We start from the raw sequence: 17,308 nt of genomic DNA on the forward strand, positions 1-17,308 counted from the left end.
TAAAACCGCACTTATCGTAACTTCTGAAACCGCGAGGTAGACTAGCAATGTTTCACCTTCTTTTGGTTTTGAGAGCAATAAAGGGCTCGATAAGTACCTCTTCAGATACCTCAAAGCCTATTGGCACTCCGGTGTCCATTCGAAATTATTCTTCTTCTTGAGCAGTGTGAAGAAGCAATGACATTTTTTCGATAACTGAGAAATGAACATTCTCAAAGCTGCTAATCTTTCTGTGAGCCTTTGGACTTCCTTTACGTTCGACAATTGATTCGAGATATCCTCGATGGCCTTGATTTTGTCGGGGTTTACCACAATTCCTCTTTGTGAGACCAGAAAACCTAGAAACTTACCAAAACTGACCCCAAACGCGCACTTCTCGGGATTAAGTTTCATGTTATGCTTCCTCAGGATGTCGAATGTTTCTTGCAAATGTTTAAGATGGTCCCCTACATTCAAAGACTTAACGAGCATATCGTCTATGTAAACTTCCATAGTCTTTCCTATTTGCTTTTCGAACATCTTATTTACGAGCCGTTGATAAGAGGCTTCGGCATTTTTTTAACCTGAAGTGCATTACATTGTAACAATATGTACCGAAATTCTTTATAAATAAAGTTTTTCCTGATATTCTGGGTTCATCTTGATTTGGTTATACCCGGAATAAGCATCGAGGAAACTCATCAACTCGTGCCCGGCCGTGACATCAATCATTTGATCGATATTTGGCAGTGGGAATGAGTCTTTAGGGCAATCCTTATTAAGGTCTTTATAGTCTACATACATGCGAAATTTATTGTTCTTCTTAGGAACTACTACTATATTGACTAGCCAGTCCAGATATCTTACCTCTCGGACCGAACCGATTTTAAACAAGCGGGTTACCTCTTCTTTGACGAATTTATTCCTGGCCTCAGCAATAGGTCGTTTCTTCTGTCTTACCAGAGGTACGTTGGGATCCAAACTCAGCTTGTGCATGGCTATTTCCATTGGGATACTTGTCATATCCTCGTGCGACCATGCAAAACAATCAACATTAAATTTAAGGAATTCAATAAAACCAGACCTGAGCCCCGGGTCAGTCCTGTCCCCAAATGGAATTTTCTTTCTAGGAACTCCTCGAACAATGCAACTTGATCCAGTTCCTCCGATGTGGACTTCATTACGTCTGTTTCTTCTAGAACATGGAAATATCCCGGCACCTGATATTGTTATGACGACTCTGGTTCCGGGCTATCTCCTTCTAGCTCAGGAGCAGATGCCGATTCCTGTAATTGCTATGCCATGCATTCCTTCCCTTTGCTACTGGAAACTGAGATTGCATTCATCTCCCTTGTTGCTGGTTGATCACCTCTTACCTGCTTAATTCCTTCGGGCGTTGGAATTTTCAGCAACCGGTGATATGTTGAGGGTACAACTTTCATCTCGTGTAACCATGGCCTTCACAGGATAATGGTATATCCCATGTCACCATCTACTACTTCGAAGAGAGTTGTTTTCATTACTCCTTCATCGTTCGTGAGCAGCAAAATCTCTCACCGGGTCGTTACGCTCGCAAGGTTGAATCTAGCGAGGAGCTTTATTGCCGGAATAATGCTTCCAATGAGTTTAGCTTGCTTCAATACTCTCCATTGTATGATATTAGCCGAACTTCCTGGATCCACTAGAACACGCTTAATCTTAAAATCTAACACATTTAAATAAATTACCAGTGCGTCGTTGTGTGGTAAAAACAATCCGTCTGTGTCCTCCTCTGTGAAAGTGATATCGTCTTCTCGGAGTCTTTTACTATGAGTTATCGATACTTTCATGTTTTTTTGCTGCCGAAAAGGTGACCCCGTTAATCTCATTCCCTTCGAAGATCATATTGATCATTTGGCGTGGGGGTTCTTCCCCTGCTTTTGAAGGTTCCGCGTTATCTCTGCTATGACCATAATTGTTCTTAGTTCGGTCACTCACGAATTCTGTGAGGTGACCATTCTTCAATAGTGTTGCCACCTCCTCCCGTAGGTGTCAGCAGTCCCCTGTTCGGTGGCCGTTCATCCCATGGTATTCACACCATAAGTTGGGATCCCTCTGGTTGGAATAGGATCTCATAGGTCTCGGGAATTGTGCTTCTTTAATGTTTCTCATGGCTGACACCAACTCCACTATACTGATATTAAAGTTATATTCTGATAACTTGGGGTAAGAAGGATCCCGAGACCCCGACGTCTCTTTATCCTGGAGTGATCTATTGTTTTGACCATGATCGGTCCCTCAGTCAACGATGAACTCGTTTGATGCCCGAAAGTGTTTGCCACGGCCTTTGGTCTGCTCGTAGGGAAAAATCATCCCCTCGAAGTTTGTCTGTCCGTGTCGTAGTCATCCTTTGATTTTTCTCTGCTCTTCTCCCGTCCTTTGGTCGATGATGTGGAATCGACCTGGTCATCTTCGATCCTTATCTTTGACTCGTACCGGTTGTGGACATCTGCCCAAGTTGTTGCTTGAAACTCAAGTAAGCTCTTCTTCAGCTTCCGGGACGTGTCTGAGCTTCTCGGATTCAATCCTTTGGTGAATGCTTCAGCTTCCCATTCGTCCGGGACAGCCAGGAGCAACATTCTTTTTTTCTGAAATCGGGTAATGAACTCTCGTAGTAATTCGGATTCTCCCTGTGCGATCCTGAATATGTCTGCCTTTCGGGATTGTACTTTTCTGGCACCGGCGTGAGCCTTGATAAAAGAATCCGTGAGCATCTCAAAGTAATCTATGAAATGTTCGGGTAACAATGAATACCACGTTAGGGCTCCCCTCGTGAGAGTTTCTCCAAATTTCTTTAGCAGCACAGATTCAATTTCGTGAGGAGCTAGATCATTTTCTTTTGCCGTTGTTGTGTATGTGGTAATATGCTCATGTGGTCTGAAGTCCCGTCATACTTTGGCATTTCAGGCATTTTGAACCGCTTCGAGATTAGTTCTGGTGCCGCGCTCGGCTTGTACGGCAATTAAGTATACTTCTTCGAGTTTTGGCCTTTCAATATTGGTGGCGCGCCTGGGATTTGGTCTATGCGGGCGTTTACTTCCCTCATAAACAGTAAAAGTTCATTCTTGAATGGGTCGTTCTCGTTGTTGAGACCAGATCTGCTCCCCCAGCCACGTCGAAGCCAACTTCACCCCTAGGAGTGTTGTTGTCGACTCTCTGCGTTGTTTGGTTTGTGGGAACACCAGGAGGAATCAGATCTTGTCTGTTTGCATTATTCGAATCCCCCGATAGTGCCTACTTCAGTTCTATCATAACCTGATTTTTTCGCGTGAGATGGCCTAGAATGATTGCTTGTTGCTCTCGCAGGACCCTCACCGCATCCACGACATGCTCCTCATCAGCATCATCAGGAGTTGTCTCTCGAACCTGTCGAGGGTTCTGCCTGTCATGCACCGACGTGGCGTCATTTCCCTCATTGCGGGTGTCGCTGATTGAATTCTCGAAATGAGGCTGATCCCCTCGAATTTCAGGGTTGTGCGTGTTGTTAGCAGTATTATCTATAATTTTTAATGATTTTTTCTTAAGACAAAATAATCAAATCGCGTTAGTAAAAAATGCAAGGATCAATTTAATTGCATGGCTTTCTAGGTCCCATGGTGGGCGCCAAACTGTTTGCCCATAAAACGACACAACTGAATTTATATGTGGTTTCTAGACAAGTGAACTAATTTGATCCTGAAATAATGCAATAATTGAATAAATGTATAATACTTAGCCTTGAAATATAGATGAAACAGCGTAAACGGCAGTTCTAGGAACGAAATTTTCGGGCACAGTAATGATAAGATCAAAAAGCAAGAAAGTAAGATTGTATTAAGCTTTTTATAGAATGTAATATGAGTTTAGCCAGAAAATCGTGTGTCCCTTACAATGATAACTGAGCTCACTATTTATAGCTATGTCTAGGGAAGGAGGTTCTAGGATCGTGTCCTCATTTAATATCAATTATGAGGGTCATTGACAAACGATATAACGGTGAACATAAATACCAAATTCTCTGTAACGGACCGTCACTCTTAATGCTGCAGAATATTCCCTATTAAATGCTACCGGGCGAAGAGCATTTAACACACCTTTATGAATGTTGTCCTTTCCGGTGACAAGCGGAATGACTGCGTTCGGTCTTCGGCCATCCCCGTCTTGGGTTCCACGTGTTCTCCTTTTAGATGACCACATGTCATATCATATTTCACTCTATACAAAACTTTAGACCTTCAAGAAGAAAAAGAAGAAGGAGTGGTCTGAAATTTGCCAAAACTGGCTAAAATTATAATAATTTCTAAAAATTAGATATGTTTCAAATATGATGCTAAAATAGGCTACATAGTGTTAGAAATTGTGTTCCCGTGCCACTTTTCGGCCCCCGTCTTTGAAAAATAATAAGCTAGCGTTTGGCCATAGATTCCCAAATTTATTCTGAAAAATCTGATTTGGGTGAAGTTTGGTTTGAAGATGAAAATGTGTTTGGACATCTGTTTTGGGTGAAGTTTGGTTTAGAAAAACATGAAACATGACTTATACACACAAGTTCTAAAAGCTATCACAAATACCCAACAATACCATTATCGATAACATTCATTATATTATCGCAAACCATAGTCGTGAACATAAATAAATTTGATACAAAATTATCATTTTTATAATGAACTACATGATACACTATCAGATGACCGAGAAGACGAAGCAACATCGTTACAAAATAATAAATAGTGGACTCTTTTATAAAATACAAAAGTTTGGGACAATTTTTTAAAAATATAATAGTGATATTTTGGCCCAAAATCAGCTATTGAGCTGGTTTTGGGATTTGGGACTTGGGATTTGGCCAAAATGTAGGCAAAATTTATGGCAAAATATGTGCTTGCCAAATAAAACCCAAATTTATTTTGGCAAAATCTATGGCCAAACGGGTCCTAAATGTTCTGCAGAACTATCCGTTATGTAGTCTATAAGTAAGTTAGTATAAAAATTAGTCAATTCATAAAGTATCATCAATATTAGCCAATTAGCTATTTGTAACCAGAAAATCAAAATTTTATTTTCTTTTGAGTGGGTGTTGTTGGAATAGATTAGATACATCTTAATGAGTTTGAATCTCAGTTTTGGGATGATTTAGTAGAGTTTTGAGGTGGTTTGAATTAAAAATTCGAAGTAGAAAATGAACATGAAAAAAATTACACGTGTATCATTTATGTACCACATATTTATCATATTTGTATCAAATATGTATCACATGTATATCCATGTATATCTGTGTGTGAGATACAAGCGTGATACATGTGTTGCAGAATAATTTCTTGAAATCAATTTTAACTACGAATTTTAAAAACAAATCAGTCTAAAGCATCTCTAATTTTTCTCAAATTTTATAAATTGACTCGTCTATATATTTTTAATGAATTTAAACCATACCCATTGAAAAATGTTCTTTTTTGCTTAGGTTTTTGGAATTATATATATATATATAAAAAATTTCTTTTTCGTCTTGCATCTAATGTTGCTGATCACGCTTAAAAATATGGAAGGAGATCTTTGTGTGTGATTCTTGGAGAGAAAGAAATTATTTAGATTTTTAAATTTTGTATGTGATTGGCTAGTTTTAGTAAATCTATGATTAATGGCTAGAAGTTGGCAAATTAAGATTTATTTTGGACATTCCCGTAAGATTGCCTTTTAAATTCCACAAAAAAGATTCCATAACAACTTGTAAAACTTAAAACTTTAAGAAAATGGCTATTTGTGAATTTTACACTTACCTATTGCCATTTCTACCATAGATCCATACATAACTTAATGCGGGTATACTATCAAACCAAATTTCTTGTATGGTTGTACTTATGCAATAGTTTATTTTTTCTTATATGGCCAAAATACACAGGTGAAATTAAAAAATAGCCAGATTTATAAGTGATAATTGAAAAATAGCCACAATCGAAATTTAGCCACTTTTCATATAAAGATAAATCTGAATGGAAACACTGTTCAAAATCCGGAAAATATTCCAGCATAATATATTGGAGTTCAAATTTTTTACATGTGAACTTCGAGCATAATATACTAGAGTTCTAGTAGATTATGCTGGAACTCTAGTATTCTAGTATAAATATGCTGGAACTCCATCATAATATACTAGAGTTCCAGCATAATATGCTGGAAATTCATACACATGTGATCCAATCTCTAGTATATTATGCTGGAACTTTTCGTGTGTTGGAGTTCCAACATAATATGCTGGAAGTTCATACACAGGTGTACCAATCTCCAATATATTATGCTGTAACTTTCTGTTTTGCAGCAAAATATTGGCTATTTTTCAATTACTTTGCAAACGTTAACTATTTTTCAATTACTGGTTCGAAAACTGGCTAGACCGTGCTAATTTTCCAAAATACACTATATTATGATATAAGGAAATTTTATGGAGAGATATATAATTCCAATATGATTAACCAAACGACCCAACATTTTCATGTTTAGAATAATTAATTTATTCATTTTTAATGAAGGGATCACAAGGTCGATGGAAATGTCTCATTGTGGAAAGTTATGAACGATGACAAGGAAGCCACTTTTTCAGAGCGTAATTGCTCTACTGAATTTCAGAGTCCACAACAAATGGATTGGGTACATACCAATTTTCAATCTCCTCTTCCTTTATTATGCTTCTGTAATACTAAGTAAATTTTGAACCTTTCACAACTTGGTACTGTTTTAATCAGCTCAGAATTCAAGATTCTTTAAAGAGACAATTGATCACTGAAGATGACTTCAAATGGAGATTACCCCCCAAAATAAATGAAAGAGAAAAAGAAGGAAGTAATTGTGAAATACTACTGAAGTATGTTGGTGGGGTTGACTTAAGCTTCTCAAAAGAAGACTCATCGATTGCCTGTGGTGCACTTGTTGTTTTGGACTTTCAGACCCTCAAAGTTGTTTATGAAGATTCTTCTATTGTTAGACTTCACATTCCATATCTTCCTGGCTTCCTTGCCTTCAGAGAGGTCTCCTACATGTATCTTTAGTCAATATATAACATAGTCCTAATTTGTTTGACACTTTTTTTTCTGTTCATCAAGAAAGTAGCACATTTCTATATTTCGAAACTAGATAATTTTACATTCTCATTTTGCCATTGGTATGACTTGCTGTAGGTTCTACCGGATGTAAAAATAATCGTTTGGTACAAGGGTACTTTTGATATTTTATCCATTTTTAGCTTAAGTGTAAAGTTCCATATTTTTCATTAAACTCGTGTCTAGTCAAACAATTCCAGACAAATTGGCACAGAGGGAGGGAGTGTGTCTTATTGATTGTTTATTTCTGCAGTGAGTTTCCATTTTAACATATCAGTTTGCTAAAACTTTGGAACATATAAGCCCCCAGTTTGGTCTAGTTGTAAGAGCGTAACAAGTGATGTGTGCATTAGGCACAAGTCACAATTCAAACCCTGCCGCAGACAAAACCCTGGTACTTAATCCATTGAGTTTCAAACCGTGCGCCTCTGACCTTGGAGATTTCTTGATTATCAAAAAAGAAAATAAAAAAAATTGAAACATATAGTGGTGATCTTCACTGAAATTGTTAAAAAGAACATGATTAGATTTGGTAGGATGTTGTTTTTATGTTTGTTGTGAGAGACTAATCTTGGAATCTTACTTATATTAATTATACAAACTCAACATTCTTGTGAGTAATGTGAACTGACCTGATACATTTGTCCAACTGATTCTTTTAGGCTCCTGTACTCCTGGAGCTTTTGGATAAAATGAAGAAAAATGCTCATCCTTTCTACCCGCAGGTGAATGTTGATAAATTTCCTCCACTCTTCCCCTCTCCTTGCTTATTTCTCGTTCCATAAATGGTGCAAATTTTGTTCTAAAGTCAATATACTGACTCAAATCAGCTAAATGTTATGATACAAGTGTTGTTTTTCACATTAAACTTACTCTAAGTTTGTTATCTACCAAGTAAAAGATATATTGAAGCTATAATTCTCTTCAAGAAATGCATTGAATTGGATTTGGCTGGTTAAACCAAATCTTGCACCTTCCTTGTACCGTTAGTACTCTACTCCACACCCAAGCTGCTCCTGATTATAGGCAGGAATCCCAACATCAACCTCTACCTCAAAATAGTGACCTGCCTACTTCAATCCTACCTTTTATAATTTACTCAAGAGTAAAAAGGAGAGGGGGTATAAGCTAAGAGATATTACCTGCTACTGCCTAATCACTAGTCAGTAGTTGTAGAAGATTTTGTTCCTAACCTGTTGGAACCGCCGAGTTCTACAAACGAAAGACTCATGGTTCCTATTTAAATCAACTAATGGGCAGCATAAGATGACTAAAAACATCTATGCAAGTAGTAGTTTCATTAATTACTTAAGGGGCAATTTTGTCATGTGAGTTAGACTTCCAATGAATATGCATCCAGGAAAGCGTTTATGCTACAAAATGTGTTGCCTACTGGTAATTCTAATTCTATTTCCTCTCTTCCTTCTCTTTTGTACATAGTCCCCTCGTAGGTTCAATATACATTATTGAGTTGGATAGGGATTCTTCCCCTACCATGTGCACTGATGAAGCTAGAATCTTATGCCTTTTCCTGCATCTGAAATTCTGAATTTTAAGAAAGTTGATAGAAACTTGTTACCCGAGAAATTTGAAAAGAATGAAATAAATCTAAAAGAAATAAATTTTTCGTTGTATGCATGGAAAAGAGGCCTAAAGTTAGAAGAAAGTTACTAGTTTGGATTTCCCTCAAATCCTTCAGCCTCTTTGGAACCAAAATTGTAAGAAAGTTTTCTTACAGCATAAACGAGTTCTCAGTTTCTTGCTAACTAAACAAAAGGAAAGTGCAGGAAAGTTTACTTCTTATCCCAAAAAATAAAATGCAGGAGAGTTTACTTTTCCCCCCGCTTTTCCTTTATTTTCTTGTCAGTCAAGTTCACTCTTGGTGATTGATATAATTGCTATGCGTTGATTTTCACTGTTCTTGGCTAATAATTCATTCATGCCGTGAATTAAGAATCATGTGGTTATCTTTTAGTCATCTTTCATTAAATTTGATTAGTTAGAGGATTATTGAATATTTCATGCTTCCCCTTCCACCTTCAGGATTCAAATGGTAAACCTTTTGAAAGTAGTGGTGAGATCTAGGATGTATTGGTACCACAGCTTCCTGACCCCTTCCTCCCCCACCGCTGGCGTTTGTTCTATTGATCTGGCTACTATAAAAGTTAATACCTGAGATCTATTTAATGCTTATGTTCACAGCTACTGATGGTTGATGGCAATGGATTGCTTCATCCTCGAGGCAAGTTTCGTTGTTATTTCAAGCTGGAAAAAAGAGAATTCCTAAGTGTTGCAGATTGTTTATGATGATTCGTCATTAGAAGATACCATGCTTGCTCCATTTTTTCGTGTATAAGATGCTCAGAAACATTAAAAATATCGTCCTTTATCATGATCACATCTAGCATCATATTCTTCATCTTTGCATTTTATAGCCAAACTTGTGTCAATTTTCCAACAATTACTAACTTTTATTCCTAAAACCCACTTTAAGAAAAATGTATAACTAATTGGACTTGCTTAGGTAATTCGATACACATGGAGTTTTCCATCTCTCTGTACCTCTTTGGCTATCTTGTAGGCTCTTTACACATATTGGCTAGTTGGTTCTCAGTTAATAAATCAGGGAATAATTATTCTCTTTGGATATTTCTCTACTTTAGATCTCGGTTTTTGTATATGTCCGGCTAATGCATTCTTCAAACAAAAGAGACTAGAAATTAATTTGCTCTCCGCTTAATTTATTACTGTGACTGTTTTGATCATTCTTTAAGGCTTTCACTCACATGTAGAGATCAATGCACTAAACCTGTGGCATTAAGTTGACTCTGCGGTATTCGTATTATCAATAGGAGATGATTAATGATAATCATAATCTTCTTGATCCTGATGATGATTTGACTGGATAGAAGAAGGCAACCATATGCTGGTGCTAAGAGTACCTTTTTTTAGGTAAATTAAACTGAGTAAAGGACGAGATGCATTTTCCAGATAATAATTTGAATTATAGTTCATAGTGGTGTTTCAGGCAAGTTGCGGTCTTATGAAAGAAGGATGCAATAGAAACTAAGTGATGCTTGCCCATCTTTTATACATGTAATAGATTAGAGATGCACAAGATCAACTATAACTTGATCAAGAAAGTCATTCAAGCGTCCAAACAAGATGGTATAACTGTATAAGTACTCTCATGTTTCAAAAAGGAATTTAAGTAGTTTCCCGGCATTCTCAATCTAGTTGACAAGGTCTGAACTGTTTGAACCCTATTCCTGCCATGGCTTTGTAAAGATATTTCAGCTTTAGTTATCCTCTTGCGTGATATAATTTTAAATTCAGCTCTTGTTCGATGCTGTTTTGCTTTTAAACAGCTGTTAATGAAATTTAATAAGAGAACTAGTGAGTTTGACTTTACTGATTAGTTCATTTGTGATTGGCTTTTGTATCACTGACTGTTCAACTTGGAAGATTCGGCATATTTGAGTTCATATGTAAATGAATCAACTGGTGACTGAGTATGCAGATAGGGATCCTCCTGTTTTCATTGTTCCAACAGTACCTTTTTACACTTATTGTTGCTAAAGCCTCCGCTACCCAATTATGTTCTGCAGGTTTTGGTTTGGCTTGTCATATTGGTGTCTTAGCTGATCTTCCTACTGTTGGAGTGGGAAAGAATGTAAGTTCAAACTTCTTTGTCCACTTGAAGTTTCATGGAAAATCTGCATAGATTCAGTCCACATGTGCTTTTGTTAGTTCCCTCTTCTTGCCCTGGGATTCAGAAATAATCAACTGACATTTACTCTATGTGGAATACTTAACTGGCAAATATCCGTTGACTCGTTTATATGATTTTCACTTCTTATTAATACTTAAACTTAGCTCAAAGCTAATACATTAATTTTCTTATAAATAGTTGCAACATCTGTGCAGTGGTTTGTAAATATTTTCTATTCTTCTTTTGTTTTTCCAGTTGCACCATGTGGATGGTCTTACACAATCTAGGGTAAGAGAAATCCGTCAAGCGGCGGACTCTCCTGAAAATGTCTTACCCCTAATTGGGGACTCTGGATGTACCTGGGGAGCGGTAAGGAGTTAGTTAATTATTTTGTGTCCATGAAATAATACAATTATGGTGTAAAATGTCATGTTCAATTATTTCCTACTGAATGCTTCCATGAATCGCTCTTCAGAAAAGGTGTGGATTTTGGAGGCCTTTTGTTTTCTAACTAGCAACTACACATAATACTTAATGGTTCCAGTATGTTGTATTTGGTTTTGTGGTTGATATTCTGTGGCATATTAAGTTATTATGATATGCTGGTCTCACGGGACACGTAAATTACTCTTTCAACTACTAGTTCCAGAAATCACAAGATCCAACTTTTAGTTGAGTCAACTACTTGTGAGCTTTTACCGTAGTATCTATCTATTTCATCACAAGGTCCAAATTATATAGGTGCAAGTTGATTAAATCTTTATGCAGGCAATTCAATCATCTCAGGGCTCATTGAAGCCCATATTCATTTCAGTTGGTCACCGTGTATCTCTTGCCACTGCCATTGAAACTGTGAAGATGACCTGCAGATTTCGTGTTCCAGAGCCCATCCGACAGGTAGGTCCAAGAAGTTTGACATGCACTATTGTCAGCATTGTTCCATCTATTGGTAGTGAAGGAGTTTATAGGACTCAACATTATTTCTTCTAGATGTGCTAATTGGTTTGTGAATTTACATATTTTATAACTCAAACTTTTACTTCTGACGTGTAGGCTGATATAAGATCAAGGGAGCGCCTCAGGAACCATCAGTAATTATGTCCATACTTATTTCTCTATCAATTTGGTAGGTTTTCATATGATTAGAGGGTTGATAGTATCATACCATATTTAAATAGGACGCCAAAAGGTTATTAGAGGTTGAGTTCAAGAGTTGTTGAAGTAAATCCAATTTTCCCCTTTGTTGTGTTACAGTAGGAGATTTCTGTTATTTTACGTGGACTTGTTTTATGTGTACAACAATAGGGTGATTGTAAGTATCTGGTACATGTAGTTCTTGTTTTTGATAGTTTATATGTTGCCTTTGTTGCATAAACAGTAGATGATGAACATTTCAAAAAATATAACTTTGGATGTTCTTAAAATATGATAATCACTATGATATTGATGGTTTAAACTTATAAAAGTGTTAAGAAAAAAATAGTACACTAAAAGATAATACTTTAAATAATGTACTCAATCAAATATTAAGAGTTGATTCCCTTCATTATGTTTGTATTACTTATAATGCTTTATGGCGAAATACATAAAGCGCCCCTTTAAGTTGTTCCCAACGATCATTTGAACACCTCAACTGAGACCTTTTTCATTTAAACGTTTCACGTGACTAAAATGTGAACTCAATAAACGTCCGACCTCGTCAACCCCCGTCACATGTGTTACACCCCCGGTGTATATTATAAGAACGAATAAGAAGCCGACACGTGGATAAACAATATGAAATAAACAATTAAAAGGCTTCTAATTAAAAAATTTAAAACATAAGGTTAAATAACATCGAACATTCCGTCTAACAGCTGAACTCTCTCTCTCTCTCTCTCTCTCTCACCGAATGCCACCCATCTTCATCTCTTCGATTAAGCTTGGTTTAATCTGCATTTCCGTTGCAAAATTCAACATTTCTTTCACATACTAAGTAAGGTTAATTGTGGTTTGTTCGAATTGATTATTGGATCAAGATTTATCACATGAAAGAAGGTCGTCCTAGGGTTTTGACAGTGGAGTTTTTGTGAAAAGATGAGTCGGCTGTAAAATGGCTTTGATTATTGCATAAAGGTATGTTATTTTTATGCTTAGATTTATTGCTATGTATCTGTTATGGTGCTATTAGATTAGGATTTTTTTTCTTCTAGAAAATTGAAAAGGTTAGGGAATATTGACTGGTTTTCTTTTGTCATTTTCAGTACCGAGTCACATGGACGAATATATTGGTGTTGTCTTTCATCATGGGCGTCACTTTATTGATGGAAAGTATGTGGAGGAGGGTAAAAATATAGGGCATGTGGTGGGCAAAGACCATTTCTATTTGACCGAGCTTCTGTCTTACACAAAAGAAACCCCTGAAATGCACTACAACTCAGTTGTGGGTTCTTTGTTCAATACCCTAAAATCAGAAATTCTTTCCAATTGAAAATGACTATCAACTACTAAATTTGATTAAAGACCTGAAGGATGGGGATACTTTTGATGTCTATGTGAATCATGTGATAGATAATTTAGAGGTTGTGGAGGATGTCCCTATGGGATATTTACCTTGCTCACAGGTTGGTGATAGTGACCAAGCTACAACTAATCCAGAAATTAGGGGTGGTCCAGGGGTTAATGTACATGTTGGTGAGGGCATTGGTGTAAATGTTGATGAAGGCATTGGTGTAAATGGTGATGAAAGTATTCAAGTTCAAGTAAATATTGATGAGGATATTAATGTAAATGTTGATGAGGGTATTTGAGTAAATGTTGATGAGGGTATTGGTATAAGTGTGGTTGAGGATATAGAAGTAAATACTGCTGAGGGTAGTGGTGTAAATGCAGAACAAAATAGGGCTACATTTTCAGATGAGGATATAAATATTGAAGAGGGTGCAGCTGCAGAGCATGACAACAGTACTGAAACAGATACAAATCTGTCTGAAGATGAAAATTTTGGTGAAGATGACCTTGAAGATATTCCAGAAGAAGATGACAGTGAGATAGATAATGAGTTAAGATCTGTGAGGAATGATGCCAGGGAAGTAAAGAGAAACAGGTTGAAGAAGAATGTGAATGGTGCTGGATTACAAAGTAAGAGAAAACAGAGGAGAAAACCTGTTTTACAGAAGAGGTAATTCTTGGTGAGGCTGGAATTGATAAGGGGTTTGAAGACATAGGGATAAATAAGAAGGATAAATATGTTGGAAAGCTAGGTAGGGATGAAGAGTATTTGGACAGCTCAAATCCTGGGAGTGTAGACAGTGATGAAGAGTTAGACCCACTTGCTGAACCTGGTGCTGATCTTCCTTGTAGAAGAAGAAGTCAAAAGACCAGATATGACTTTGATACTAAAATTCCTCTATTTGAGTTGGGCATGATCTTTGATAATGCAGAAGATTTTAGGAAAGCTATTGCTGACTATGCTATTCAATATAAAGTGTCATTAAAGCTTAGACCTAATGAGAAAGATAGAGTAAGAGTTAAGTGTAAGCATGAAAAGTGTAAGTGACACATATTTGCTAGTAAGGATAAGGATTCAGGGAACTTTACTGTGAAGACATATATACCTGTCCATAAATCCCCAACAAAGAACAAGAACAAACTTTGTACAACCAAGTACATTGCAAGAAAGCTCCAAGATAGAATCATCTCAACTCCAAACATCACAATGCATGAGTTGCAAGAGTTTATAAGGGTTAAATGGGGTTTGTATGTGGGAAGATCACTTGTCTATAGATCCAAGATGAAGGTAATTAGTCAGTTTATGAGTAACTGGAATCTTGAATTTTCAAGGTTGCTGGACTATGCTGACATGATTAAGTCCACCAATCCTGGAAGTTCACGTTGGGTGAGAACTGATACAGAAACAGTTCGTGGGAAACATCTATTTAAATATCTTTATGTATACTTTGAGGCTATGAAGAAGGGATGAATGACAGGTTGTAGAAGAATCATAGATTTTGATGGTTGTTTCCTAAAGGGCGCTTGCAAAGGTGAATTATTAGTGGTTGTTGGGAAAAATGGAAATAATCAGATGTATTCTATTGCTTGGGCTTTGGTAGATCAGGAGACTACACATTCATGGTGTTGGTTAATCAACTATCTCAAAAAAGACTTAGAATTGAGGAATGGTTAAGATTTAACTGTCACGACCCAACATCCCACCACAGACGTCGTGATGACACTTACTCTCTAAGACTAGGTAAGCCGATTACAATTATATTTCGAGTCATTTTTTTTGAAACATATAATTTAATACAAGTGTTGAAACCAAAAGCGGAAAAAAATATAAAAACCTCCCAAGACTGGTAATACTAAGTCATGAACGCTAAATGAATACAGGCAGTGATCTCAAGGATAGAATATACGATACTGTTCGAATAAGAGTTGACAGTACAATAAAATAGAAAGACTCCAAGGGACTGCGACGACCAAGCAGCTCTACCTTGAATCCTTGCGATCAACACACTAACTCTGCCGAGTCCGATATCTCCAATACCTGGCTTTGCACAAAAATATGTAGAAGTGTAGTATGAGTACACCACAGTCGGTACCCAGTAAGTATCAAGACTAACCTCGGTGGAGTAGTGACGAGGTACAGTCAAGACACTCACTAGTCAAATAACATGTGCAGTATAACATACAAGAATAATAGAAAGACAAATAGCAGTGATAGAAATAATAATCAACTAGTGATTGATCTCGTCCAATTTCACTCATCTCTTTGAGGTTATGAAAACGGTTGATGCAATAGTAATACCCAACAAGAGCCGGGTTCGAATTTCGCAGGGAGCTATATGAATGGGTGTTAGTAGTATATATCTTAGCGCGTGAGTTCGTATATCTAAATTTGTACTTTCGCAGTATTTGGTTTTGTTTAAAAATCTAAACTAAACTACGATTGCGATTCAAAGAATGAAACTAGGAAATTATTTTTGTTGTTTTCCAAATGATATAAAAGACCTAGGGCTATGACCTTCACCTAGGTGTTTGCCTAATGGGTTGTAAACTTTAAAGCTTGTTTTATTGGTCTGGGTGTATTATAGCTATCAACACTCAAGTACCCACTCAATACCTCCCGGTCAGAGAGTGATTTTGCCCAATTTGGCTTTTCACGTCCAAATGGGTATTGAACAAAATAGTTGATAAGAAGCTCAAGTCGGGTTTTAGTATCTCTAGGTTCAACCCTTTAATTGGGCTTATCAATCTCTCGATTGGCCCAATTTCTTGCTAGCCAAGTTTTTCTAGACTATGTCTCTCTTTCTCAAGTAGAGACTAAGTCAAATAGGCATGAATTAATGATTGCAGCCATTAATTTTTCAAATAAAAACAAGAACAAGGCTAGATAATAAACACCCAACCATAAACAAGCAATAAATCAAACACACATTAAGTTTACATACTAGGGTTGAGTCACAATCTTAGTAAAAATTTAGCTATTCATGCTTAAACTGAAATGATAATTAAACCCATATTGATAATTAAAATGAAAAACTACTAGAAAGAGTAAAAGAAACAGTATACTGTAGCAGTTGATGTCAAAAATTGACCTAAAAAAATGAAACTCTACTATTTATACTGTAACGATCCGACCGGTCGTTTTGAGCTCTAGCGCGTTATTCAGCAGTTTGAGACCCTGAGCAGCTTCACTTCACGTATTATGACTTGTGCGTATGGTCGAAATTAAATTTCGGAAAGTTTGGAGTTAGTTTGGGAAGAAAATTCTAATTTCGGAACCTTTAAGTTGGAAGAATTGACTCGAAATCAGGATTGGAAGGTTTCAACATGCTCGTATGATAATTTTGGACTTGGGCCTATGTCCGGATCGGGTTTTGGATGACCCGAGAGCGTTTCGGCGCCTATTATGGAAGTTAGCATTTTTGGAAGAATTTCTTAAATTTGCGTTGAAGTGCATTTCAATGTTATTGATGTCCATTTGGGATTCCGAGTCTGGAAATAGCTCCGTAAGGAGATTCTAGTTTTGGGAGCGCGTCCGGATGTGGATTTGGAGGTGTGTAGGTCATTTTGGGGTCATTTGGTGAAAGAAATTTGAAGGTTTTTGAGAAGTTTGACTGGGAGTGAATTTTTTGATATCGGGGTCGAATTCCGATTCTGAAAGCTTTAGTAGGTCTGTAATGTCAATTATAACTTGTGTGCAAAATTTGAGGTCAATCGGACTTGATTTGATAGGTTTCGGCATCGAAGGTAGAAGTTCTAAAGTTCATTAAGCTTGAATTGGGGTGCGATTCATGATTTCGATGTTGTTTGATGTGATTTGAGTCCTAGAGAAGGTCCGTGTTATGTTATTGGACTAGTTGGTGGGATTGGATGGGGTCCCGGGGGCCGCAGGTGAGTTTCAGATGCTTAACGGATTGATTTTTGTACTAAGGAAAATGCTAAGGCAGCTGGTATCTGGTGTAACCGCACCTGCGAGTTTCAGAAGCAGCCAGGAGGGTTGCAGAAGCGGTTTTGGGCG

At 37.0% G+C, this 17,308-nt stretch overlaps 1 protein-coding gene across 3 annotated transcripts; it reads left to right on the forward strand.

The window, feature by feature from the left end:
* Nucleotides 1-6,469: 6,469 nt before the first annotated feature.
* LOC107778996 (uncharacterized) lies at nucleotides 6,470-12,158 on the forward strand. Of its 3 annotated transcripts, none has more exons than XM_016599328.2 (8): nucleotides 6,470-6,642; nucleotides 6,738-7,019; nucleotides 7,754-7,816; nucleotides 9,294-9,333; nucleotides 10,700-10,764; nucleotides 11,059-11,172; nucleotides 11,572-11,700; nucleotides 11,857-12,158. In XM_016599328.2, exons 1-8 carry the CDS (start codon nucleotides 6,565-6,567, stop codon nucleotides 11,896-11,898), a joined length of 813 nt encoding a protein of 270 aa, XP_016454814.1. In that variant the 5' UTR covers nucleotides 6,470-6,564; the 3' UTR covers nucleotides 11,899-12,158. The 3 variants fall into 3 exon arrangements, with proteins under 3 accessions (XP_016454814.1, XP_016454815.1, XP_016454818.1); XM_016599329.2 differs by having other exon boundaries at nucleotides 6,743-7,019; XM_016599332.2 differs by lacking the exon at nucleotides 11,059-11,172.
* Nucleotides 12,159-17,308: the final 5,150 nt, after the last annotated feature.

Source organism: Nicotiana tabacum, chromosome 15 (assembly GCF_000715075.1).
Source record: "Nicotiana tabacum cultivar K326 chromosome 15, ASM71507v2, whole genome shotgun sequence".
Classification (NCBI taxonomy): Eukaryota; Viridiplantae; Streptophyta; class Magnoliopsida; order Solanales; family Solanaceae; genus Nicotiana; species Nicotiana tabacum.

Coding starts and splice junctions, on each gene's coding strand:
- LOC107778996 (XM_016599328.2), top strand. CDS start 6,565: ATGAACGATGACAAGGAAGCCACTTTTTCAGAGCGTAATTGCTCTACT. Junction 7,817..9,293: donor CTCATCCTTTCTACCCGCAG/GTGAATGTTGAT, acceptor TTATGTTCACAG/CTACTGATGGTTGATGGCAA. Junction 11,701..11,856: donor TTCCAGAGCCCATCCGACAG/GTAGGTCCAAGA, acceptor TCTGACGTGTAG/GCTGATATAAGATCAAGGGA.